The sequence below is a fragment of the Leucoraja erinacea genome, chromosome 1, assembly GCF_028641065.1.
Source record: "Leucoraja erinacea ecotype New England chromosome 1, Leri_hhj_1, whole genome shotgun sequence".
Taxonomy (NCBI): Eukaryota; Metazoa; Chordata; class Chondrichthyes; order Rajiformes; family Rajidae; genus Leucoraja; species Leucoraja erinaceus.
The window spans coordinates 168,685,742-168,713,416 of record NC_073377.1 but is presented as its reverse complement, the minus strand read 5'-3'; the positions used below and the strand labels follow the sequence as shown (position 1 = coordinate 168,713,416).

Sequence of the window (27,675 nt, the reverse complement as noted above, 5' to 3'; positions counted from 1 at the left end):
AGGCCCTGCTAAACATCTCTTAACTAGTTCTAATGTTGTGCTTACAACTTGCCTCTGCTGTGCCAAGGAAATCAAATGCTATTTTAAGTCTCTAGTTCCATTTCTCTTTGGTACCTTTCCACATTTCTAATTATGCAACATTTTCTCTTACTATTTAAATATATTCTATCTCTGTCCAAGTGGCTCCGCCTTCTCCCATTTATCATTTATTCAATATCATTTATCACCCTCATTTATCAGCTTTTCCTACGAGCCTCAGCATCACACTTTGCCTTATCCATATTATAATTACTCTTTGTACTCTATAATCGTTACTTTATCTAAATACAAACATGCAGGAAGAATTTTAATTTCACTGATAGTATAAGGCAGGCAATGTTGAATTGACAATCCATTTTTTACAACATGCATTTTCTTCCATTAACTTTAGTGTCTATAAAACGTCCCTCACTTGGCCCACACTTGCTGCCTCTGTGCAATTCCATAAAAGGTCAATTAATAATAAATAAATTACACGCATGTAGAAATTCATCCTCGATCGCTTGAACCAGATGCACTGTGCTGGATGTTTAATAATAATAATAATAATAATAATAATAATCTTATTTATATAGCACATTTTTAGTCAACTTGCATTGACCCCAAAGTGCTTCACATAATTACATTACATTTACACACAGGCAAAGGTGGGTGAAGAGTCTTGCCCCAAGGACACAACGACAGTATGCACTCCAAGCGGGATTCGAACCGGCTACCTTCCGGTCGCTAGCCAAACACTTAGCCCATTGCGCCATCTGTCGTCCCACATTAATGCATGTTTACATGCATTAATGCCACCTGCTGGATATTCCTGTTCCTACAGCGTTTAGTTACCCTTCCTGTTATACAGGAAGTTATCATAAACTAGGAAGTCCAGCTCAGGGTACCACATAGACAGTGTAATTCCCAGTGTGTAATCTATCGCCATCCTACCCCACATAATCTGTTAGACACAATGTCAGTGAGTAATTATGTTTGTGTTAACAGCATCTTTACATGTTATAAACGTTATTGCGCAGGATTGTTATTATTAACACAGTTAAGAATGTTTCATGTACCCTGGCTGGTTTCTCACATAACAGCACCGTATTTGGTGATGGCATCATAGTTTACGTTCCTATACCAAGTGTATAACATAACTAAATATGCCGTTTCCTTTTCTGCTTGTATGTTACAGTTTCACAGTTGAATACAGTAAAGCATCAACGACATCTCGTGTCTACGGGTCTGTATTGGATTAATTGTTTAACTTGCTAGATAGCTGGGTAGGGACATTCAGTGAGTCCGGTATAAAAATGTCCACCACTTGGCCCTCACTTGCTGCCGATGTGCAATTCCATAAAAGGTCAATTAATAATAAATAAATTCCATGCATGTAGAAATTCATCCTCGATCACTTGAACCAGATGCATAATACAGTAATATCTAATCCCTTGGAGGTGAAGTCATATATTGGGTATAAATTCATCCTCAGTCACATGATCTAAACTCGCAATGTAGTACATCTGAACTTTATTCCAAAATTCAGTCGCATTGACATTGACAAGTAATTACTTGAGGTGTGATCTTGTGCTCTGGTTGAACTCTCAGCGCATGGTGTATTTTGTGGAGCTCACAGTCCCTTGGGAGGATGCTGTGCAGAAAGCCTTCGAAAGAAAGAAACTGCGATATAGAGAGCTTGCAGCGGAGGCAGAACAGCGGGGCTGGAGAGCTAAGGTCTGCCCGGTAGAAGTTGGATGTTGAGGGTTTGTGGCAACATCTACCATAAGACTGATGAAGGACTCGTGGATCAACGGACAAGCCCTACGCCAGGCCATCAAAGAAGCATCACGGGTGGCAGAGCGGAGTAGCCAGTGGCTCTGGCTGAAGAGGAATGACTCCATTTGGTCTCCCAAATAACCGACTAGACAGACGCAGAGGGGGGTGGTTGTGGGACAGAATGCACCGCTGAGCCGACTGGAGACGTCGTTGGTTCAATCAGCGAAATGTCGATGAAAGTAGGTGCCCACTTGATAACTCCAATGACGTGTCTGCCTAGCCTTTCTCAACATCGGAGGAGCACAGGTGAGTACAGAAGGCTCCCATCACCATGTTGATATTTGGCACTTTGGACTTTTAACATCTGTGTCCTGTGTATTTGTAAACTACAAAGTTGTGGATCACTGCAAACCGCAATGAAAAATGCCCATCCCTTGTTCAACTTACAGTAACATAAACAAGTGAACAAGGAAGTTGTAACAAAATAAATGTTTGGCATGTGGTGGTGACACACAAATGTTTCATCAAATTGAACATGCCTGTACAGTAATAAAATGAAAATCATTTTTGCACAATTGCAAAATGAGTAGTAAGCACCGATGTCGAGTCTTTAAGTTGCTAATCACTTGATTTTTAAATTGAATCGAGCTACTAACCATGAGGCTATTAAACACTACAACTTCCAAATAAGCTCCGGTCTACTTAGACGAAGGAGAATTGTTTTTGGCAATTGAACTTTTTCAATTGTTAATTATGGTGCTTACAGAGTGATTATGTTTACATATCTGTTGTGCTGTTGCAAGAAAGAATGTCATTGTTCCATTCCGGGACATATCATTTATCCCAAGGTCTTCTAATTATTCCACGGAAGGAGATGCAATGAAATTTCGTTGTACAGTTGTTGTGCAATGACAATAAATGTATTTGATTTGATTTGATTTGATATGACAATAAAACACTTGTGACTCTTGAATATTCATTGTTGGTGATTACATTTGTTAGCCAACCAGTGTCCACAAAATTAATGGCATGCTGGAAATTCCATTTGAATATATAATTCATATTTATGTTCAAGAGTTAAATACATTAAGATAGATTGTGACTTTGCAGTAAAATAAAGATAAATTTGCCTGAAACCGAGTAAATTGCTTAACATCCAAAAAGATACTCGGCTTCATTTAATTGTCACAATGGAAGGGAGCGCTGGACTAATGTTATAATTAAAACCAAGGCAATATTACTTTGATTTGTAGCAATGATAATGATTCAAACTAGTTTTGCTGCATTCTGTAAAATATTTACGGGATACCAGTTCACTTCGGTAAGAATAACACGGTTTCCTTCGAAGAAATGAAACCATTTTCTTTCAAAACCACACAGTGGACAAGAAAGCAATTTAAAACACACCATAAGATTCTCTATCTAGTATTTGAAGTTATGACCATATCTAAAGCATTCTGAAATGTTATAACTTCTGTACAAAGTGAATGTTTGCTCTATTTCCCCAATGAGTATATATGCTTCTATCATGCTAGAGCAATGAGAATTGGATGAGTGGTAACAGCGCCGAGCCATTTACAATTGTGTAGAAAGTTTAATAAAAAGATATGTACAGACTTGAAAACCGAAGTGCACTCAGTTTCTCAAGCGTGAATGTAAGTAATTCAATTAGATAGTCTAATATGCAGCAAATCCCCAGTTATCTGCTTTTGATTTATGGGTCTTGATATCTTGAACAAATAATTGCCACAGAAGTTGCTTGGCAATTATTAGCCCATGGCAGATCATGTTGCATGCGGAGATGGATCATTGAATATTTGCTTTCACAAGCATACATTCCATTTTCTCAACGTGTGTTGGGGAATGGCCATTGATAAATATCTAAAGATGGTGAAGTCTAAGGTTTGAAGATTTGCAGTGATGTCCTGGGGCGAAGACGGTTTGGCCTCTGATTAGTACAAATCACGATGGCTCATTAGTGCCTTAATAATACTAATATATTTTAACTCATTCAAAAATATTTAAAGCTCAACGTGGAATGTGAGATGACCAAATTTAAGAATTAATTTTATAAAAGAATAACAATGTTTTGAAGGGAATATTAACTAATGAAAAGTAAAATGAGCAAGGTTGCAATTGACAATCGACCTGATATTGGCAGTCTCTATCTGACATGCATTAAGTGTTTTTGGTAAAATACCCAATGAACTTCACTGGAAATAGTAACCAATTCATCTCATTGATAAACAATTGGAATATTTATGCTGCTCCACCATCAGCTTCACAAAATATTATCTTTCCTTTCTGAATTTCATGAAGTGCTGCATTTGTCATTCATTTTCCAATAGACTCTCAACAAAAGGTAACTACAGGTGCACAACCTTATATCCAAAATTCCAACTAACGAAAAGCTCCGAATAGCGACATTTTTTCGGTCCTTGAAGAAAGGTCCTTGAAGACGTTCACCGAGGGCGGCCCGCAGAGGTGACAGCGGAACCTCCGGTCAGTCCTCGAAGAAAGGGGAACTAAATCCCCATTCATAAAAGAGAAGGTGAGGGTATATTGTGCGGGAGGGTTAATAATTGACAATCTGCTGCTACCTGCCTGCTGAGTTAAAAAGTTCCCACGGTAGACTCACGATACACAGTGTATCGTGAGTCTTGCGTGGGAACTTTTTAACTCAGCGGGCAGGCAGCAGGAGCAGATTGTCGCTCCCTTCAGTTTCACCCCACCTACTCCCCTCTGCTTCCCGGCCATGTGTGTGACCCCTTCCCTCCCCTCTCCAGCTCCCCACCCATTGCACCGGCGCGGGAGCTTTGCACTGTCTTCACGTCGGCGATTCTAGCAGCGCAGTGCAGTCACCGGAGACGTCAGGACCAACGGGACACCGACCCCCAGGCCCACCGCAAGCACGGAGATCCCAGAGACCCACAGCCAGCAGCAGCCCAGCCCCGTTCCAACTCCAGAGGAAAACTGCAAACTGGCCGGAGACGTCAGGACCACCAGAAGCCGCTCCCCGATGGGCCGCTACGGCGACAAGTGGCAGTTCGCCCACAGCCCGAGCTGCGCCCCCTCATCGGGACACCGACCCCCAGGCCCACTGCAAGCACGGAGATCCCAGATCAGCAACTCCAGCCCAGCCCCGTTCCAACTCCAGAGGAACACGCTCCCCGTAGGGGCAGAAGCTGATGGTGTGCAAGGTACGTCTTGTTCTTGGGGTGGCGCAGCTCGGGCTGTGGGCGAACTGCCACTTGTCGCCGTAGCGGCCCATCGGGGAGCGGATTCCTCGAGTTGGAGGGGGAGGGGGGTATTGTGCTGTTTGATCGCCCCCTGCTATCCCAGGGACAGGGAGACACAGCGGCTTTTGAGAATGGTGGGCAATCACTTCCAAAGTTCTGCCCACACAGTCAGTACACCTCTCCTACACTTGTCTCCCGCACTAAGATTATCTCGCAGAGAATGATCCCAGCCTAACCCTCCCTATTCTCTCCTATTCTGCAAGAAAAAACTACATTGAAGACTCAAACTCGCGATCGAGGAACTGCCGGGATCGAGGCGCAAACTCGCGACCTTGCGGATACGAGCCGAGCACTCTACCACTGCGCCAGCCGTTAAAATCTACGCTAAAAATCTTCCATTCCGAAAGCCGAAAAATTCCGAATTACGAAAAGTGTCCGGTCCCAAGGCTTTCGGATAAAAGGTTGTGCACCTGTAGTAATTACCGGCATGTGTTCTCTTTTTATCAATAATGGTCATTGCTAATGACCTACATAGAAACATAGAAAATAGGTGCAGGAGTAGGCCATTCGGCCCTTCGAGCCTGCACCGCCATTCAATATGATCATGGCTGATCATCCATTCAGTATCCTGTACCTGCCTTCTCTCCATACCCCCTGATCCCTTTAGCCACAAGAGCCACATCTAACTCCCTCTTAAATATAGCCAATGAACTGTGGCCTCAACTACTTTCTGTGGCAGAGAATTCCACAGATTCACCACTCTCTGTGTGAATTTTTTTTTTCTCATCTCTGTCCTAAAAGACTTCCCCCTTATCCTTAAACTGTGTGACCCCTTGTTCTGGACTTCCCCAACATCGGGAACAATCTTCCTGCATCTAGCCTGTCCAACCCCTTAAGAATTTTGTAAGTTTCAGTCAACTTCTCAGAAATGCAGTGCATAATTTAATTATTTTAGCCTGTGTAATGTTTTAGGAGATTTCTAATACAATGATTTTTATAATATGTTCTTTTGTCTTTATATTCTGTCTCTCTCAAACCAATCTGTCTGTGGCAGATTTGACTTGAGATCGCCCACATTTATCCTCATTCTCCGTCCCTCTGCCTTAAGGTACATACTTTGACCATCATGGTCTCAAACACCATAGTCTCCCTTGCACCATTATTGATTTATATATCCAGTAATATTATGTGTAAATGTTTAAAATGTTGACATGTGGCCTTGAGCCTCCCTGTTGAGCAGCGAGCAACATCTCACCCAGTGAGAGGGAAGTCTGATTTAAGGATAATGAATAATTGAGGGAACTGACAGACAAGTGACAAGATCACAATCCCCGCATGTTCTTCGGGTCAGTTTTGACATTATTCCAAATTGCTGGCACATGATAAAGCAATAACACAAAAAGCTTGCGATAACAGACCTGCAAAGGCCTCAGGTGAGGGAATTGACCTATGAAGACAGATAAGTAACACCTACAGACATCCTTGTTCTCAAATAGACCAAAGGTGCAGGAGTAGGCCATTCGGCCCTTCGAGCCAGCACCGCCATTCAATGTGATCATGGCTGATCATCCCCAATCAGTATCCCGTTCCTGCCTTCTCCCCATATCCCCTGACTCAGCTATTTTTAAGAGCTCTATCTAGCTCTCTCTTGAAAGTATCCAGAGGGCTGGCCTCCACCGCCCTCTGAGGCAGAGAATTCCACAGACTCACCACTCTCTGTGAGAAAAAGTGTTTCCTCGTCTCCGTTCTAAATGGCTTACTCCTTATTCTTTCACTTTGGCCCCTGGTTCTGGACTCCCCCAACATCGGGAACATATTTCCTGCCTCTTGCGTGTCCAAGCCCTTAACAATCTTATATTTCAATAAGATACCCTCTCATCCTTCTAAACTCCAGAATGTACAAGCCCAGTTGCTCCATTCTCTCAGCCTATGACAGTCCCGCCATCCCGGGAATTAACCTTGTAAACCTACACTGCACTCCCTCAATAGCAAGAATGTCCTTCCTCAAATACTTCATGTGTGGTCTCACTAGGGCCTTGTACAACTACAGAAGGACCTCTTTGCTCCTATACTCAACTTCTCTTGTTATGTAGGCCAACATGCCATTCGCTTTCTTCACTGCCTTCTGTACCTGCATGCTTATTTTCATTGACTGATGCACAAGGACCCTCAGAGACGTCTTTTGTCTGATGTTACAGCTAAAAAAATAATGCTTCACAGGTTGCTGCAAGCTAAATAAATCAAGCTTGACCCTTGAGCAAGCACATTGCCCATTATCGCCTATTGGATTCGGCCACAGACCAGCCCTATGCTCAGGAAGTGAAATTCACCCAGAGAGTTGTGAATTTATGGAATTCCCTGCCACAGAGGGCAGTGGAGGCCAAGTCACTGGATGAATTTAAGAGAGAGTTAGATAGAACTCTAGGGGCTAATGGAATCAAGGGATATGGAGAGAAGGCAGGCACGGGTTATTGATAGGGGACGATCAGCCATGATCACAATGAAAGGCGGTGCTGGCTAGAAAGGCTGCACCTATTTTCTATGTTCTTATGTATCTCTCCTCCCTTTTCAAGCGAGCAGGGGCTACTTAGCCAACCTTCCCTCTTACATTGACACGGTTAAAAATTTGCCAATAAATAAAAGAAACAATAAGGTGATGCCTTCAGCCATACTTCCTGAAAGCTTTCCAAGCTCCTGCATTCCACAGCCATCCAATTGCAGAAAACCTGTACATCTAGATTACTATGGAGTCAATTAGTTACTAATGTTCAGGTAACTGATGATATTTTTAAACAGTGCAAATAGTTGGGTGAGAGGATGATCTCCCACTGATAAAATGGCAAATTGTTGTGTGTTTCGCACATGACACCAGTTTAGCATAATGTACCCACTCTAACATTTCCAACGGGCAGGAAGTATTTCATAATTATAAGAGTATGCATCATGCTGACGGGTACATGCATTCTGCTGAATTGGCAATCAAATTGGCACGGAATAATGCACAAATCATGTCCTCTCTGATATTTCAATGCTTGAGATCTATTTTATGTATATTTTTTATCACCAGTAGCTTGCTGTGTTGTTCTGCTTCATTGCGATATTTTTAATTACTCTCTTCATTGCCAACAGATTCAATTTGTTCGTTTAATTTGCTGTTAATCTCTGCAATTACCCTGGAGACCATTAAAAGGCACTCAAGATGCACTTGAGAAACACGTACCTTCTCATGCAGTCCAGCGCTCGGACAAAATAGTCTGGATGTAGACTATGCTCTTCTTGAAGAATCACACATTGCTCCAATGTCACCGACATCGATGTCCTGTCTTTGGCACTTTTACAGCTCGTAAAACGTATTCCGTTCAGCCTTCGGCAAATCTAACCAGGATTAAAAATAACTTGAATTACTGGAATTGTTCCTTGAATATCTTTGCAGTCAACTTGAATAGTGGAATCCAAAGTTAGGGGGCATAAGTATAAGATAATCACTCATAAATCCCATAAATAATTCAGGCCAAACTTGTTTATTTATGGAATGAGCATAGTTTACATATACAGGAAAAGCTGATTAAACACATGACAAAGGCGTGGAGAGAAAATGCTGGTATGTTACACTGGTAGTTCAAGTTCAAGTGAGTTTATTGTCATGTGTCCCTGATAGGACAATAAAATTCTTGCTTTGCTTCAGCACACAGAACATAGTAGGCATTGACTACAAAACAGATCAGTGTGTCCATATACCATAATATAAATATATACACACATGAATAAATAAACTGATGAAGTGCAAATAACAGATAATAGTAAGATTAAACGAGAACTTACCAGTTTGAAGTTTGATCGTTATTTTATGAGGTGTAACGTTGAGGGAATACGTGAAGAACCCCGCTAGGACGCATGTGTGTCATTCTTCAAAGCAGCGGTGTGAAATCACAGATAACTGTAATGACTAAACATAGTAAGATTAGAGAAGTGATACCAGTTGAGCATATGACAAGGGTGGGAGCGGAGGACACGTATTCCCTCAACGTTACTCCTCATAAAATAACGATCAAACTTCAAACTGGTAAATTCTCGTTTAATCTTACTATTTTACTTCGGAGTCACGTGAGTGACTACGTGAAGATTTTAAAGCTCTGTGATTTCATGCCGTGGAAACGAGTCCATGCATCACATCTGCCTTGATTATGGGGAGAATAGTGTTAACATCATTAGACATCAATACGATATTGAAAAACAACGATAAATTTATTAACACCAAATTATAGCCCCTATTTATGGGGTAAAATCATATTACAGAACTTAAAATTGTTTCTGCAAATGTTCCATGTTCAATGACTGGTTTATTATAAAATCGTTGGAACGTTTTCTCCGTTGACCATCCTGCTGTCTTGAGGATTTGGTCCATAGGAATATCCCACTTCATAGCTGCCGATGTAGCTGCAGCTCTGGTGGAGTGAGATTTAAAAATGTTAGTGTCTACTCCAGCCTTTATTAGGACTTGTTTTAGCCATCTCGAGGTGGTCTGGACTGTCACTTTTTTGTGTGGCTGTTTGTAGCTGATTAAAAGTGACGTTTCTTTGCCTCTGATGATCTTAGTATACTCCATATATAATAGTAAGTGTGTTACAATACAGAGATGATCATCTGTCGGGTAGGCTCTGAATTCTGTTTTTAAGCCTGCTGACCCCTGTCTGTTCTGTTTGACTAATTCATTGATGTGAAAAGTTAAATTTCCAGATGAAATAGTCATGTGGTCCAGCCTTATTTTCTGTAGTGACTGGACCCTTTGTGCCGTGACCAAGGCCATCAGCATGACTGTTTTCATTGTCAGTTTCTGTAGGGACAGAGCTGTAGCTGGAGACCAGTTTCTTAACATGGTCAGTACAATGCTCACATCCCATATTTGGGAGTACCTGGTTCTTGGGGGATTAACATTAAAAATGCCCCTCATGAGTTTGGTTACCAGGGGGTGTGTCCCAACAGAATGCCGCTCCGTTCCTTGCCACAGGTATGTTGACAGAGCACTTCTGGCGCAGTTGATGGCACTATAACTGAGCCCCTCATCGTAATGGAGGCTTGCCAGGAATTCCAGAACAGACGGGATGTTCATAGATCTGTGGGTGATGTTATTGTTTTGACAGTACTTTTCCCATTTCTTGATGTACACCAAGTACTGTTTTTTGGTGGACTGTCTGTGGGCCATTGAAATAATATCCACTGGTTGAATGACATGTAGTCAATACTAGCAGCTATTTTGGGCTCCAGGTTTTGGCCAGTTTGGTCGGGTTGAATAAACTGGGACACCATATCCAATAGGTTTTCTTGCACCCCATGCACATTAGCGGTATGTTCTGCACCCTCTTCAGGTTCAGCCCAGAATTGACCTCCCCGTACTCCCCTCTGATGAGGGAGAAACACTGTGCAGCCCCACAAGAGGTACTGCTGTAGGACTTACTAGCTGCCCACTGTGACTAGGCTCCCTCTCCCGGAGCCTGCCACTTTGGAGTATTTGCTCCAACAGCCGCTCCAACTGGCTCCAATGTTCTCGGGCACTGGCCACTCGCGGCTGCTCCAGAAGCCGCTCCAACCGGCCCCAATGCTCACGGGCACTGGCCGCTGGCTGGCCGTTCAAAGTTGGACTCATCGGAGTCAACGACTGTCTGTTTTTTTGCTTCGCTTTACCGCCCGGCCGTGGTGTCGATTTGGCCGGTGCGGGAGCAAAGTCGGGCACAGCTGTTCCCATTACGGGAGATTGGCGTGCCGTTGGCTGCTGCTGGCTGCCCGCAACTCCGCGGTTCTCCCCCGCCAGCTTTTACGCAGCCTTCTTGTTTCTCGTGGATCTGTCCATGCCTCCACCTGTAAAGTAAGTGGAAAGAACGCAGAGTCTCCTTACCTGCTGTTCCCGGCTTTTAAATTCTGCCGCTAAGGGGAACGTCATTTCCCCCTGCTGTGACTCGTTGCAATGTGTGTAGCGATATCCACGCATGCGTCCTAGCGGGGTTCTTCACGTAGTCACTCACGTGACTCCGAAGTAAAATGGGTTATTAATGATCAGATTTTTGTCCGTGCCTGGTTTAATAGCCTAATGGTTGTGGGGAAGTAGATATTCCTGAACCTGGTCATTGCAGTCTTCAGGCTCCTGTACCTTCTATCTGAAGGTAGCAGGGAGAAGAGTGTGTGGCCAGGATGGTGTGGGTCTCTGATGATACTGCCAGCCTTTATGAGGCAGCGACTGCGATAAATCCCCTCGATGGAAGAAATCCCCTCAGTGAGGGATGCAATCTCTAGGGTACTGGTAGATCAGCACGGGTTTTTACGGCTCTGTTTTTTGTTTGTAGGCAGGGACTTTATTGTTTTTTTTTACTTTCTTACTACCCTGTAAAAAATGGATGACAACAAAAATAAGGACTACATTTGTTTTTTGAGTTGGAATATAAAGGGAATTAATAATCCAGTCATGTGGAGCAGAGTCTTTGCACATTTAAAATCTCTGAAATCTGATATTATTTTCCTTCAGGAAACTCACCTCCGATTAAGTGAACATGTGAAACTGAAAAAAGCCTGGATAGGTCAAATATTCAGCTCCAAATATTCTTCTCACCGACCCCAGGGGAAGGTATGTAGTTGTAACAGGCAATCTATATGGCACACAGGTGGCACTAGCCAATGTATAGAAACATAGCAACATAGAAATTAGGTGCAGGAGTAGGCCATTTGGCCCTTCGAGCCTGCACCGTTCGCCATTCAATATGATCATGGCTGATCATCCAACTCAGTATCCCGTACCTGCCTTCTCTCCATGCCCCCTGATCCCCTTAGCCACAAGGGCCACATCTAACTCCCTCTTAAATATAGCCAATGAACTGGCCTCAACTACCCTCTGTGGCAGAGAGTTCCAGAAATTCACCACTCTCTGTGTGAAAAAAGTTCTCCTCATCTCAGTTTTAAAGGATTTCCCCCTTATCCTTAAGCTGTGACCCCTTGTCCTGGACTTCCCCAACATCGGGAGCAATCTTCCTGCATCTAGCCTGTCCAACCCCTTAAGAATTTTGTAAGTTTCTATAAGATCCCCTCTCAATCTCCTAAATTCTAGAGAGTATAAACCAAGTCTATCCAGTCTTTCTTCATAAGACAGTCCTGACATCCCAGGAATCAGTCTGGTGAACCGTCTCTGCACTCCCTCTATGGCAATAATGTGGAGCAAACTGGGACGACCCATCATTTTCCTCTAGCTTCATAACATCCCTCCCAAATCTCAATGACCACAAACTGACATTAGGCAAGGGATTTTAATTGTGTATTACATCCATATTTGGACAGATCCAACCCAAGACTTAATAGTAAAATTTCCATTTTTTGTTGCTGTTATCAATTCATTTATAGAATCCCATACTCTTTTTGACCCCTGGAGAAGAAATAACCCACAAACAGGGTCATCAAGTTTGCGGACGACACGACTGTGGTGGGACTGATAAACAACAACGACGAGTCTGCCTACAGGGATGAAGTCCAAAAACTGACTGTCTGGTGTACCAAAAACAACCTGGTACTCAACCCATCAAAGACAAAAGAACTGGTCGTTGACTTCAGGAGGAAGAGGAGAGAGGAACCTGCTCCCTTATACATCAAAGGAGACATGGTGGAGAGAGTCACTGGCTTTAAGTTCCTGGGAATAAACATCTCCCAGGACCTCAAATGGCAAATGAACACCGTCACTCTCGTGAAGAAGTCACAGCAGCGGCTGTATTTCCTGAGGTCTCTGCAGAGAGCAAACGTCTCACAGCCGCTGCTGCTGTCCTTCTACCGATGCGCCGTGGAAAGTATCCTCTCCTATGGAATCCTGGTGTGGTTTGCTAGCTGTACTGTGGCTGAGAGGAGGGCGCTGCAGGGAATTATAAAAACTGCGCAGAGCATTACAAACGCTAACCTGCCCTCCTTGGATGATATATATATATAGGGCCCAATGCTTGCGCTGGGTCACAAATATCAAGCAGGATACATCCCACCCTGCCAACCACCTTTTCACTCTGCTACCCTCTGGGAGGCGATTCAAGTCTCTGAAGGCTCGCACCGGTCGACTAAAAAATAGTTTCTACCCATGTGCGATAAAAGAGCAACAGAGAACACTGGGGAAACAAAATGTAATTCCAAGAAATGCCGCCAAATTCTTTTAAATTCTTATTTATTATTTTACTAATAAGTGTACATATGTGTCAATGGTTGCCGTGTTTGTATTTTTTTTAACCGGAGGAGGTGTAATGGGATTTTGTTGCACAGTATTGTGCAATGACAAGAAACGTATTAATTAATTCATTCATTCATTCAAACAAAATAATATTCCTTTTTTTCCCCAATGCACCATTCTTATTCAAGAATTGATTTTTTTCCTAGATAGTAGGATCCTTTCCATGGTTAAGGGGAGCCAGTATAGCAGTATTGTTATTTCTGACCACAGCCCTGTGCAACTAGATATAGGCTTCCTAGACTGCCCTAGACTTCGACGCACCTGGCGGTTTGATCCTCTGTTGCTATCTAGGGAGTCCTTCAAAAGATTTATTTCTCAACAAATGAACACCTTTATGGAAATTAATAATACTCCGGACATGCACTTAGCGACTATCTGGGAGGTTCTTAAAGCCTACCTTCGAGGCCAGATAATCTCATATACATAGAAACATAGAAAATAGGTGCAGGAGTAGGCCATTCGGCCCTTCAATATGATCATGGCTGATCACCCAAATCAATAACCCATACCTGCCTTCTCTCCATACCCCCTGATCCCTTTAACCACAAGGGCCACATCTAACCCTCTTAAATCTAGCCAATGAACTGTGGCCTCAACTACCTTCTGTGGCAGAGAGTTCCACAGATTCACCACTCTCTGTGTAAAAAATGATTTTCTCATCTCGGTCCTAAAAGATTTCCCTCTTATCCTTAAACTGTGACCCCTTGTCCTGGACTTCCCCAACATCGGGAACAATCTTGCTGCATCTAGCCTGTCCAACCCCTTAAGAATTTTGTACGTTTCTATAAGATCCGCCCTCAATCTACAGCATATGAGAGGAAGAAATATAAACAATGTCTGACGGAACTGTCCCACAGTATAGCGGAAATAGACCGCTTCAATGCCAATTCACCAACACCTGAACTTTACAAGGAGAAATTATTACTTAAGACGGAATTTGACAATTTATCCACCAGACAAACAGAGCAACTAATCTTCAAATCTAAACAGAATTTTTATGAACACGGAGAAACGGCAGGAAAACATTCAGCGGACCAGACCAGACAGTCCTATTTTAACATCGCCATGGGTACAGACTACTGACCCAGATGCCACCAATGACCAGTTAAAGCAGTTTTATTTTTCCCTCTATGCTTCAGTAATCTGTCATGTATCCCTGCCTTCTTAGACAGCTTGTACACCCCAGAAATTACTACAGAGGACCAAGCACAAATTGAAACGTGTTTCCAGCTTCAGGTTCCTGGGGGTCAACATCTCCGATGACCTCTCTTGGACCCACAATACCTCTACTCTGATCAAGAAGGCTCACCAGCGTCTCTTCTTCCCGAGGAGACTGAAGAAGGTCCATCTGTCTCCTCAGATTCTGGTGAACTTCTACCGCTGCACCATCGAGAGCATCCTTACCAACTGTATCACGGTATGGTATGGGAACTGCTCTGTCTCCGACCGGAATGCACTGCAGAGGGTGGTGAAAACTGCCCAACGCATCACCGGTTCCTCGCTCCCCTCCATTGAGTTTGTCCAAAGCAAGCGTTGTCTGCGGAGGGCGCTCAGCATCGCCAAGGACTGTTCTCACCCCAGCCACAGACTGTTTACCTTCCTACCATCCGGGAGGCGCTACAGGTCTCTCTGCTGCTGGACCAGCAGGTCGAGGAACAGCTTCTTCCCTGCGGCTGTCACTCTACTCAACAACGTACCTCGGTGACTGCCAATCACCCCCCCCCCGGACACTCCTTCCACCAGGAAAAAAATAATAATTGCACTACTATGACTGTATGTACGTATATATATTTATTTATTGCTCATTATTCTATGTTCGCTCTTCTAGGGAGATGCTAACTGCTTTTCGTTGTCTCTGTACTGTACACTGCACAATGGCAATAAAGATTGAATCTGAATCTGAACAGGGAAATATCAACTGAAGAAATATTACAAGCAATTAAATCAATGCAGAGCAACAAAGTTCCAGGACCAGACAGTTTCCCAATTGAAAAATACAAAGAATTTGCAATCAAGCTGGCTCCAACATTTAAATTGTTGTACAGATCAGGACATTTTTAGCCAGCAGAATCTACCTCAAACAATGTTGCAGGAAACCATATCACTCCTGCCGATAAAGATCAAGACCCACTATTGTGTGGTACATATTGCCCTGTAAGCTTGCTGAATTGTGATTACAAAATCCTCACAAATATTTCAGCCACCTGTCTAGAAACAGTAGTCTCCAAAGTTATTAACCCTGACCAAACTGGATTTATCCCGGGCAGGCAGTCATTCTATAATGTGTGGCACCTACTTAATGTATTGTATTCACCTCACACCACAGAACAATCGGAAGTAATTATTTCTTTAGACGCTGAGAAGGATTCGACCGTGTCGAATAACACTATTTGTTTACTGATCTCAAAAGATTTGGCTTTGGTCCATCATTTTTATCATGGATCAAAATATTATATTTTGTGCTAACGGCAGCTGTGAGGACCAACAATATAATCTCTGACTACTTCCAGCTCTATAGGGGCTACAGCCTTTCTCCCTACTTGTTTGATTTGGCTATAGAACCACTTGCTATAGCTCTTAGGACAGAAGATGGTATCAGAGATATCTTTCGATGTGGTAAATCTCACAAAGTATTGCTGTACGCAGGCGACCTGCTGGTATATATATCCAACCCAACTGACTCCATACCAAAGCTACTGCATATATTAGAGAATTTTGGCCGCCTGTCAGGTTATAAGATAAATGACTCAAAGAGCTTGCTTTTCCCAATCAATCACACTGATGGCGAATACTCCAGCTTCCCAATTTATTTATTTATTTTTTTTTTTTTTTTTTGTTTATTTTATTAGAAGTTAATACAGCACAAAACAGTACAGTGGAACCTAATTTTAGGTGCCAACTATGTAATACCGTAATCCATTCTATGTACAACCTCTAGTTTTATGTTATGAGAAGGAAGTAAGCAAGACAAGAAAAAGAAAACAATAGAAAGAGGAAAAAGTGGAAAAATAGATGGTAGAGAGTAGAAAAACGTGAAGTGTGTATATAAAAAATAAAAAAAGGAAGAGAGAAAGTGGAAAGTAGAAATAGAAGAGAAGGCCCCTTAAAAGAGAATTTTTCAAATCTGTATTCGGAGATGTAGATCTATCCGCGTCATGAACTGAAATCAGCCATCTTTACGGTACCGCTGCATCACATGATTCCAAAAAGTCGATGAAAGGAGACCAACTCCTTAAGAATTGGTCATATTTATCTATTAGTCGGAGTCTCATTTCTTCAAGGTGTGCTATGTCCATCATATTCCTAATCCACATTTTAACAGTTGGTGTGGTTGTATTTTTCCAAAATTTAAGTATCAATTTCTTTCCAATTATTAACCCACAATTAAAAAAAACATTTTGATCTTTATTTAAATTGGTATCTTCTCCTATTATTCCAAATATAATCCATTCCGTTTTGGGTTCTATTCTTGACTTGAAAAGCTTTGTAAATATATCAAATATATAATTCCAAAATGTATTCAACTGTACATCCTACAAATGAATGTGTTATATTAGCGTTTTGAAACAAACATTTATCGCATCTGGGAGAGACGTTTGGATAAAATTTATTCAACCTCGTTTTTGAATAATATAGTCTATGTAATAATTTGAATTGAATTAAATTATCTTGCATTAATAGAACAATTATGTGTATTCATCAAATACTTTTCCCATCTATCCTTCGAGATCTTTATCATTAGCTCATGTTCCCAATCTTCCCTTAATGCTTCTGTTGAGGGTGATTCTCTATTTAATATATTATTATAAAAGTATGATATTAATTTTTGTGAATCAGCCTTAATATTCATTGCTTCTTCTAAAGGATCTACAAATATAGTTTGAAATCTATGTGTATATTTCTTCATAAAGTCACATACCTGTATATATTTAAAATATTGATTATCCTTCAATTTAAATTTAAATTGTTGAAATGATAACAGTTTGCCCACTTCATACATATCCCCTACTTTCCTAATCCCCAGTCTATCCCATTGTTGATATGTGTTGTCGATGAGAGAAGGTTTGAATGCGGGGTTGTTCAATAGTGGGGTTAGTACTGATAAATTATTTAATTTCAAGGATACTTTTATTTGTTTCCAAATTCTTATTATATTGTGAATAATTGGGTTCTTCTTATATATTATACTATTCAATTTTATCGGTGAGAGCAGGATCGTTCCTATATCGTGCGGATAGCACTCCTCTTTCTCCATTCTTATCCACTCCAACTGCTGAGTGGAACTATCCAGCCAGTACATTATGTTCTTAATATGCACTGCCCAGTAGTAATATATAAAGTTAGGTAATGATAAACCCCCAACTCCTTTAGATTTGCACAAATGCTTTCGTTGAATTCTATGTGTTCTGTAGTCCTATATAAAATTAGTGAGTGGAATCTAGTTTTTTGAAAAAATATTTTGGAATATATATTGGGATCGCTTGAAACAAATATATTAATTGTGGTAAGAAAGCCATTTTTATAGCGTTAATTCTGCCTATCAATGAGAGCGGAAGCGTTTTCCAAAATTTAATCGTATCATTCAGTTTATTTAATAGTGGTATAAAATTGGCACTAAATAATGATTTGTGTCTTCTCGTAATTTGAATACCCAGATACTTGAATTTTTCTGTTGCAATTTTGAAGGGGAATTTTAGTAAGTGTCTCGAACCCTGTGGTTTTAAAGACATAATTTCGCTTTTATTCCAATTTATTCTATATCCTGAACAAGAGCCAAATTCCTCAATTAGTGTTAATAAGGTGGGTATACTCGTTTGTGTATTAGTAATATATAAAAGGATATCATCAGCATATAATGAAATTTTATTCTTTGAGTCCTTGCTGTTATATCCGTGAATATTCGGGTGATTTCTAATCCTTTCGGCCAGCGGTTCTATCATAAGGGCAAATAGCAATGGTGATAAGGCACACCCTTGCCTATTACCCCTTGATAAGTAAAATTTTGGAGATAGCGTATTGTTAGTTAATATTCTTGCCGTAGGTCTGTCATAAAGTAGTTTAATCCATCTAATAAAATTCTCTCCCGTATTAAATTTTTGGAGTATCTTGTATAAATACCGCCATTCTACTTGATCAAATGCCTTCTCTGCATCCAACGTGACAACTGAAATATCTTCATTGTCCTCATTATGAGAGTACATTATATTAAAAAGCCTTCTCAAATTATTAAATGATTGTCTTTTGGGTATAAATCCCGTTTGATCCGTATTTATTAAATTGTTAATATAATTATTTAGCCTTCTAGCTAGAATCCTTGCTAAAATTTTCTGATCCGTATTTAGAAGTGAAATAGCTCTATAAGAACCAGGTTCATCTAAATCTTTATCTTTTTTTGGTATAAGCGTTATTGTTGCTTCTGCTAGGGTTTCTGGTAGTTTATTTTCAGTATAAGCCTGCATGTATAAATTAAATAATCTTGGTACGATTGACTCCTGAAATCTTTTATAAAATTCATTACTAAAACCGTCTGGTCCTGGGGTCTTCCCATTTTTCAGTGAGTTTATTATTTGTTTTATTTCTTCACTAGTAATCCGTGCTCCTAATTGCTCTTGTTCTAAACTATCCAATTTTGGGAGCTTGCAATTATCTAAAAAATTTGTAATTTTACTTACATCTGTCTTTATTTTAGATGTATATAAATTATGATAAAATTAGGCAAACCTCTTCTTAATATCCTTAGGCAATGTTAGAAACTCACCCTTATCCGATTTAATTTTAGTAATAGTTTTTTCCTTTTCTAGTTGCTTCAGTTGCCTCGCAAGTAGTTTATGTGGCTTATCCCCAAATTCGAAGTGTGCTTGTTTTGTAATTTGGAATAATCTTATTACTCTAGCCGATAGTATTCTATTGACTTTATATTTCAATAAAGTTATCTTATTATGTTTATTTATGGTTGGGTCAGTTGCATTGTCCAGTTCTAGTAATTTTATTTTCTGTTCTATCTGCTGAAGTTCTCTTTTATTTTCCTTATTTTGAAAACTTTGGTAAGGGATTATGACACCGCGAATATATGCCTTGAAGGTTTCCCATAATAGCGGTGCAGAAATACCCGGCATGTCATTTATTTCGAAAAAAAGTTTTGTTTGTTCTTTTATATACTCATAACCCTGCAGGTTATTTAATATGTGTGCATTGAACCTCCAAAAAGGTTTTATACTCGGCATTCCCTCAATTTTAAGTATAAAAGTCAATGGTGAGTGATCAGAAATAATACTATTATGATATGATGGTTTATTCGTATACGGGATCAATTTTGTGTCCAATAAGAAATAATCAATTCGCGAATAAGTTTTGTGAACTGATGAATAAAATGAGTATTCCCTACTACTTGGATTTGCTATTCTCCAAACATCAGCTATGTTATTATTTTTTATATAAGTATTTAAAAATTCACAGGTCTTAGTTTTAACAAGACGCTTCCCTAGCTTTATTGATTTATCTAAATATGGATCTATAACACAGTTGAAATCTCCCCCCATTATTATATTTTGAAAATTATGCTCTGCGATTAAATCTATTATTTTCCTAAAAAATTGTGGGTTATCAAAATTAGGCGCGTAAATATTTATCATAGTTAATGGTGTATTGTAAATTTCTCCCGTGACTATAACATATCTTCCCTCTTTATCAGATATGGAATTCTTTAATTTAAAAGGTATGCCCTTCCGAATGATAATGGCCGTGCCTCTTGCTTTAGAGGTGAATGAGGAGTAATAGGTTTGCCCTATCCAATTTGCCCTTAATCTGATCTGAGTTTGTTGTTTCAAATGTGTCTCTTGTAGGAAAGCAATATCCATATTTAATGATTTTAATTGTGCCAGAATTTTACCTCTTTTAATTGGCTCATTCGCACCTCTGATGTTCCAACTACAGAGGGTGAGACCTCCGATATTTATTCGACTATTATCTTGCATTGGCTATTATTACCAGTGTATGATTCATGTGATGCAGCCAAGTACCTCAGAATCCCGAATCCAGAGTTGTCCAGCTTCCCAATTAAACTTGAGAAAAATGTATTTACTTATCTGGGAATTAAAGTCACCCATACCATGGGAGGTTTACACAGCCATAACTTTAAATCATTATTAGAATGAACAACACAGGACTTCAACAAATGGTCAACATGATCACTCTCATTAGTAGGCTGCGTTTATCAATATCGTTAAAATGACAGTTTTACCTAGATTTCTTTACCTTTTTCAAATGATCCCCATATTCATACCTAGGACAACTTTTCAGCAATTAGATAGACTAATCTCATCATTTATTTGGAACAATTCAAATCCCAGGATGAAGAAAATATACTTGGAAGTTCCTAAGGTCTAGGTTTGCCTAACTTGATCTATTCCTACTGGGCTGAAAATATTGTAACACTTTTACATTGGACATATTCATATGAGAGTAAACAGGGCACAGATTGGGCACAGATGGAACTCCTATCTGATCCACTACCGATAATCACCTGCTCATTACCTTATAATCGTAAAACACAAATGACAAACCTGGTGGTTAAAACCTCACTTAAAATATAGCTCCAGTTCAGGAAACATGTTGGACTAAAGGGTACCGGCAGGCCTTTCAGTTCAGGAAACATGTGGGACTAAAGGGTACCGGCAGGCCTTTCAGTTCAGGAAACATGTGGGACTAAAGGGTACCAGCAGGCTTTTCCCAGTGGCAAATAATTAATTTTTTACATCCTCCATGTTAGGTACTGCATTTTCATATTGGCATAGAGAGAGTACAGAGGAGATTTACTAGAATGTTGCCTGGGTTTCAGCAACTAAGTTACAGAGAAAGGTTGAACAAGTTAGGTCTTTATTCTCTGGAGCGCAGAAGGTTAAGGGGGGACTTGATAGAGGTCTTTAAAATGATGAGAAGGATAGACAGAGTTGACGTGGATAAGCTTTTTCCATTGAGAGTAGGGAAGATTCAAACAAGAGGACATGACTTGAGAATTAAGGGACAAAAGTTTAGGGGTAACATGAGGGGGAACTTCTTTACTCAGAGAGTGGTAGCTGTGTGGAATGAGCTTGCAGTGGAAGTGGTGGAGGCAGGTTTGATTTTATCATTTAAAAATAAATTGGATAGGTATAAGGAGGGGAAAGGAATGGAGGGTTATGGTCTGAGTGCAGGTAGATGGGACTAGGTGAGAGTAAGTGTTTGGCACGGACTAGAAGGGCCGAGATGGCCTATTTCCGTGCTGTAATTGTTATATGGTTATATGGGATGGACTGGTATATTTTTGAGACTTGTTTACTGGCAGAACGTTCACTTCCTTTGAAATGCTTGCTGATGACCACAATATACCCAGATCTCATTTCTTCAGGTATCTTCAAATAGGTAGCTTTGCTGTCCACTAAGAGCCAATTAGACACTATTCTGGAGTTGGAACCCTTTGACAAGAAACGTGTTTCAGCAATTTACACATTAATACAGGAATTAAAACAGATATCCTGGGACAAAACTAAAGCGGGGTGTAGAGCTTTCTGATGAGAAGAGAGCATAATTTGTATACACACCTCTTCGCTGTGTACACGCCATGGGTTGATCCAATTTAAAGTGCTTCACCGTCTTCATTATTCAAGAGACAAACCTTGCCAGAATCTTTTCTACCACAGATCCTGGCTGCCCTAGATGTGGCCATAGCCCAGCCTCTGTAGGACACATGTTTTGGACATGTCCCTCTCGCAACAGCTACAGGGGAAACATATTTGAGGTATTCTCCCATATCTGCAAAAGGGTTTCTAGTCTGAAGAAGGGTTTCGGCCCGAAACGTCGCCTATTTCCTACGCTCCATAGATGCTGCTGCACCCGCTGAGTTTCTCCAGCATTTTTGTGTACCTTCTGCAGATATCCTGACTTGCACACAGCTATCTTTGGAATATCACCCCCAAACTGTAAGCTTACAAATTTACAAGCAAATGCCTTAGCATTTGCATCATTGCTGGCTTGCAGGCTTATTCTTTTCAACTGGAAGTCTTTGAATCACTTCCCTCTGGAAGGCGACTCCGGACTGTCAAAGCTGCCACAGCCAGACATAAAAACAGTTTTTATCCACGAGTAGTTGCTCTACTCAACAGCCAAAAATCTGTAGCCTCCCCTTTGATCTGGTATTTTGTTGGTTTACATGCTTGATCAATGGTGTTTTATCATTAATGTTTTATTATTATTAATGTTTAGTGTTTTCTGAATCATTCGTAACTGTCACTGTATGTCATGTTGTTACTTGTGGGCGGAGCACCAAGGCAAATTCCTTGTATGTGAATACTTGGCCAATAAACTTACTTACTTTAACTGAAAATATTGTCCACACAGTCATAATAATGTATTTATATTTGTATGTTGCTGTTGTTAACATGTAACATTTGAACACAAAGACTCTGCCTATTTTAAAATTTTTATTTTTTAAATTATAATAATTATTTTTTTCTCTTTCTATTTTTTACGCCTTGGGGATGGTGAGGGGGTATATACGTTTTGTACTGTTCTGTTCTGTACTGTTTGTTGGTGTTCTGTGTAAATTTGTGTTTATAACTTGAAAACCAAAAATAAAGTTATTACAAAAAAAAATAATAAAAGGATGAGGAGAGTGCGAGGGAATATTGAGTAGTTATATTCCATTGATGGAAACCCACAATCATTTCTGGAGAGAGTAATTCTCAGGGGAATTTTAACCTGCAGGGGCATGTTACTTTGGGTGTTGCCATGAGTTTAAGAATAAGAAATCCAAATGCATTTGCAAGTTGGCTGAATGTGCATATACCTTGAGCACGTTAGGCTGTTTGGCTCACTTCCACATCTACATTCCATCCACAGTTTTCCTAAAACCTGCTGCAAAACCAAGGCAAGAGCATAGTGACAATGAAGCGAGTCGATGCAAACCCTCTGAAGCAACAAATACCCAACTCTCAAAGCTGGGTATTTTTACATGCTGCAATTTGCTTATATCACTTTGTTGCTCTTTGGGAGATTTATGAATAACAGCAAAACCCATGATGCAATGCCTGCATTTGATTAGACCTTGGGAAAGGCACAGATAGGATTAGCAACAACCTGGTATTGTAACAGCTATAGTGGAGATGTGCAGCTGAGAGAGTACACATCACCAACACAAGGTTCATAGATAGATGTTGTGCTTCTATAGCAAGATACTGCACTAGATACTGACAATCATCTTGAATTTGCGAGGAGGTGACCTTTTGTCACCTTTAAATTTGCCGATGATACCACTGTTGTTGGATGAATAACGGGTAATGATGAGTCAGAATAGAGGAGGTGGGTTGAAAATCTAGTTGAATGGTGGCAGAAGAATCACAGTGAGATCCTGGAGCCGACTGTTGACATTAGAAGGAGAAAGCCAAGAGCCACAATCCCAACATAGTCGACAGATTAATTGTCAGATTGTCAGACTATCTCCTGGGCAAGATCTATCCTGGGCCCCCAGCATATTGTTGCAGTGATCAAAATAGCCCTTCAATAACCTGTACTTCTTTAGATGTTTGAGGCAATGTGGTATATTGATGGATACACTTTTGAATTTCTATAGCTAGAGTGTATAATGACTGGTGGCATCACAGCCTGGTTTGGCACCAAACACCCAGAATGAAGAGGATGGTCGGCTACAGGTAACTTGTCCAGCATTGAAGGGATCAACAGAAGGCTCTGCCTTATAAAGTGAGCTGGTATCATCAAAGACCCACTTCACTGTGGTCACCTTTTCATTTCACTCCTCCAATTCGGGAGAAAGTGTAGCAGTCTGAAAGTCGTGAATAGCTTCTTCTCAACAATAATCAGGCTCCTGAACACCAAGCAACACTAATCTCAGGTGAGAACTTCTAAGGACTGTCTTTTGATGCACTAAGGCCTTTGGGCTTTCTTTTGTTGATCTGGCATTGTGACTATGAATGATACATTGTTTGTCTATTGTGGCTCCAGGCTTGTTGTGCTACTGCAGGTTAGCATTTCATCGTTCTCTTGTTGGAAAGTTTGACAATTAAGTAATCTAGACTACTAACTCTTGTCTGATGTCGATATGTGATAGCTACATTTAACCTGTGGACGGTTGCCAAAGGCCTTGCTACACAATCTCTGACTGGTGTCTCACAAGTGCAACGAACCAATTTAGCATGCCTTGTACTCCAGGCTCAATAAGGTTTTTATGAGTCACAGGCATATCACACGGAACAGATCTTTCGCCCAGTCTGCAGTGATCAATGCACTGCTATTGGAATCCCCACGAGCTGTGTCTCACTAATCTGCCAAATGTGAGGGTTCCTACTGTCAATGTGCAGCTGGTATGTGAGCACAAGGTAATTAACACAGGTATATGTGCGTAAGGTTGACTAATCATTTTCCTATTGAGGCACTTTACTGTTCATTACTATTTCCTGAGATAGATGAAACAAAAACAGGTGAGTTAGGGCATCTGGTCAATGAATGCGAAGGTTGACTTCCTTCTTCATTTGTGGCAGAGACTGCTGTTCTCACGTTGACCTCCTTGACCAGCTCAGAATACACAGAGCTGGTGGAGCCAGTCATCTTTGTTCCTAAAGGGCCTGTCCCACTTACGCAATCTTGGCTCGCAAATTACGTGACCTCGTGGTCGCTTGAGGCGTACGGGCACCGTATGGCCGCGCGGGGCCGGTCCCACTTAGAAGCGTGGAGTTGTGCAGGGCTGGTCCCGACATTGCGTGGGGCTCCGAAATTCTTGCAGTGGCCAAAATCTTCGCGCACCAACGGCCTGTCGGCACGCAGGAGCATTGCGGTCGTACGCAGCGTCTTGACAGCGTACGCCTAGCACGTGGCGTTGCGTGATGACGTCACTGCCCGACGCCCAAATTGAGTCGGCCCACCTCCTGCCCAGCTGATTGGTAAGCATGACGCAAATGATGTCACGCGCGTACTTAGCTCGAACTTCGCGTGAATGCCGCTTCCGTTTGGTCGTGCCAAACGCACGTAATCGCATGCAAGTGGGACAGGCCCTTAAGAGATTGACTAAGTAGAGAAGGACATATCTCTGACATCCAGTGACATTCAAAACCTATTAACAATTTATCAATCTTTGCAAGAGATTTGCAAATGATTAGGGTAAGAAATGAACAAATCACAAACACAATTTAAAATATAGGTGTGAACTCAATCAATTATTTAAATGACCTAATACATCTCTGCCTCCTGCAGCAATTTCGCTGAATCCCTACACTCAGTCCACCTAAGCTTACGCGATCTCCTGGTTGCTTAACTCCTAAACTCCACCTCCCATTCCCATATAGAGCTGAACCTCCTCCAAAGTAAGAGTGAGGTCCAATGCAAATTGGAGGAGCAACAGCTCATATTACACTTGGCCAGCTTACAACCCAGTGGTATGAATATTGATTTATCTAACTTCAAGTAACCCTTGCATTGCCTCTCTCTCTGTCCCTGTCCCTCCCCCTCCCTAGTTCTCCAAATAATTCCATTGCAATTCTGATCAATTTTACTGGTTGTATGTCTCCTTGTCACTTTCCCCTCAGCTAACAATGAGTCTGAAGGGTCTCGACCCGAAACGTCACCTATTCCTTTTCTCCACAGATGCTGCCTGACCCGCTGAGTTACTCCACCATGTTGCGTCTATCTGCAGTTCCTCTACTTTCAAATGGATGGAGTCATTGTTCCTGAGGCAGGGCTAACCTGGTGGAGGTTCCACAGACAGATTCTCCAGCACAATGTGGGAACTGCAGGGAGCTTGCACTGGGCTCCATGACATGTCCAGATGTGAAGCAGAGATGGCAAAGATTCAGCAACAAGGTGTTTGAGACAATCTCCTACCCATGTTAGTCCCAAACATCCTGACACAAGGGCAGTTTTGGAAAATTATGAAAAGAATCCAGGCCATTGTGTTTCAGTTCTTAAATAGTTCAATGATTGGTGACTTCCATACAAGATCAATTCAGTTATGACAGTTAATGCATTGGATATGAATCCTTGACATAAGCAGTATTAGCTTGGATTTTTTGATGTATATCATCGTCATAAAGTTCAATGCATTTGCTTCCCATCAATGAATATTGACTGTGTTGGAAGTTTGCGTACAGTGAATGAAATGCAGCAGTCAGACTTCATATCTTCGATGAGAAGGGATCTCATTGAAACATGTAAGATTGTTAAGGGCTTGGACACATTAGAGGCAGGAAACATGTTCCCGATGTTGGGGGAGTCCAGAACCAGGGGCCACAGTTTAAGAATAAGGAGTAAGCCATTTAGAACGGAGATGAGGAAACACTTTTTCTCACAGAGAGTTGTGAGTCTGTGGAATTCTCTGCCTCAGAGGGCGGTGGAGGCAGGTTCTCTGGATACTTTCAAGAAAGAGCTAGATAGGGCTCTTAAAGATAGCGGAGTCAGGGGATATGGGGAGAAGGCAGGAACGGGGTACTGATTGGGGATGATCAGCCATGATCACATTGAATGGCGGTGCTGGCTCGAAGGGCCAAATGGCCTCCTCCTGCACCTATTGTCTATTGACACGGCATAGTGGAGTTTCCATTTAAGAAAAGATTACCTTAAAGGCTGTGGATACTCCATGAGGTGTTTATACATGAAGATCCCAATGAAATCAAAAGATTGGAGAACACTGTATGAGAACTTACCTCGCCTTTCGATGGATGGTCTTTTGTTACACTAAGGCCTTTGGGCTTTTTAAAAAATAATCTGGCATTGTGGTTATTAATGATATATTATCTAGGTGTATTGTTGCTCCAGGCTTGTTCTGCTGCTGCTGCAGGCCAGCATTTCAATGTTCTGTTGTTGGAAAATGTCACAACAATGCAATCTTGACTGTTCACTCTTGTCTGAAGAAGGGTCTCAACCCGAGACGTCACTCATCCCTTCTCTCCAGAGATGCTGCCTGTCCCTCCGAGTTACTCCAGCTTTGAGTCTATCTTCCTTTAAACTATCCCTGTCTGACTTCAAATGCCCTCTAATCTTTGACATTTCCACCTTGGGGAAAAGGGGTTTGCTGTACACCCTATCTGTGCCTCTCCTCATTTTATCAACTATGGGATGGGAATGGGAGTCCAAGGACGTCCCAAATAAACATCTGGTGTCAGACCCCACCCTACCGGTCCCTGGCACCAATCTCCCAAGGATGCAGTGGACGACGCTGAATAGATTCAGGACTGGACATGGTCCCTGCTTGGCCAGCCTTCACAAATGGGGCAGCAGTCCAACCCCACGGTGTGCTTGTGGAGAGTAGCAAACAATGCAACACATCATTGAAGCATTCCCTCAACAAAGACTCAAAGGAGGACTTGTCACCCTTCATACAGCAGATCAAGAGGCAACTGCTTGGCTAAAGGA

General features: G+C 41.3%; 1 protein-coding gene across 1 annotated transcript in view; it reads right to left on the bottom strand.

Annotated features, from left to right (window-relative positions):
• inpp4b (inositol polyphosphate-4-phosphatase type II B) overlaps positions 1–27,675 on the bottom strand; it is a 613,166-nt gene that overhangs the window by 11,679 nt on the left and 573,812 nt on the right. Inside the window, 1 exon segment of the mRNA XM_055647772.1 lies at positions 8,257–8,411. Within this exon segment, the coding sequence (XP_055503747.1) occupies positions 8,257–8,411 (155 nt within the window).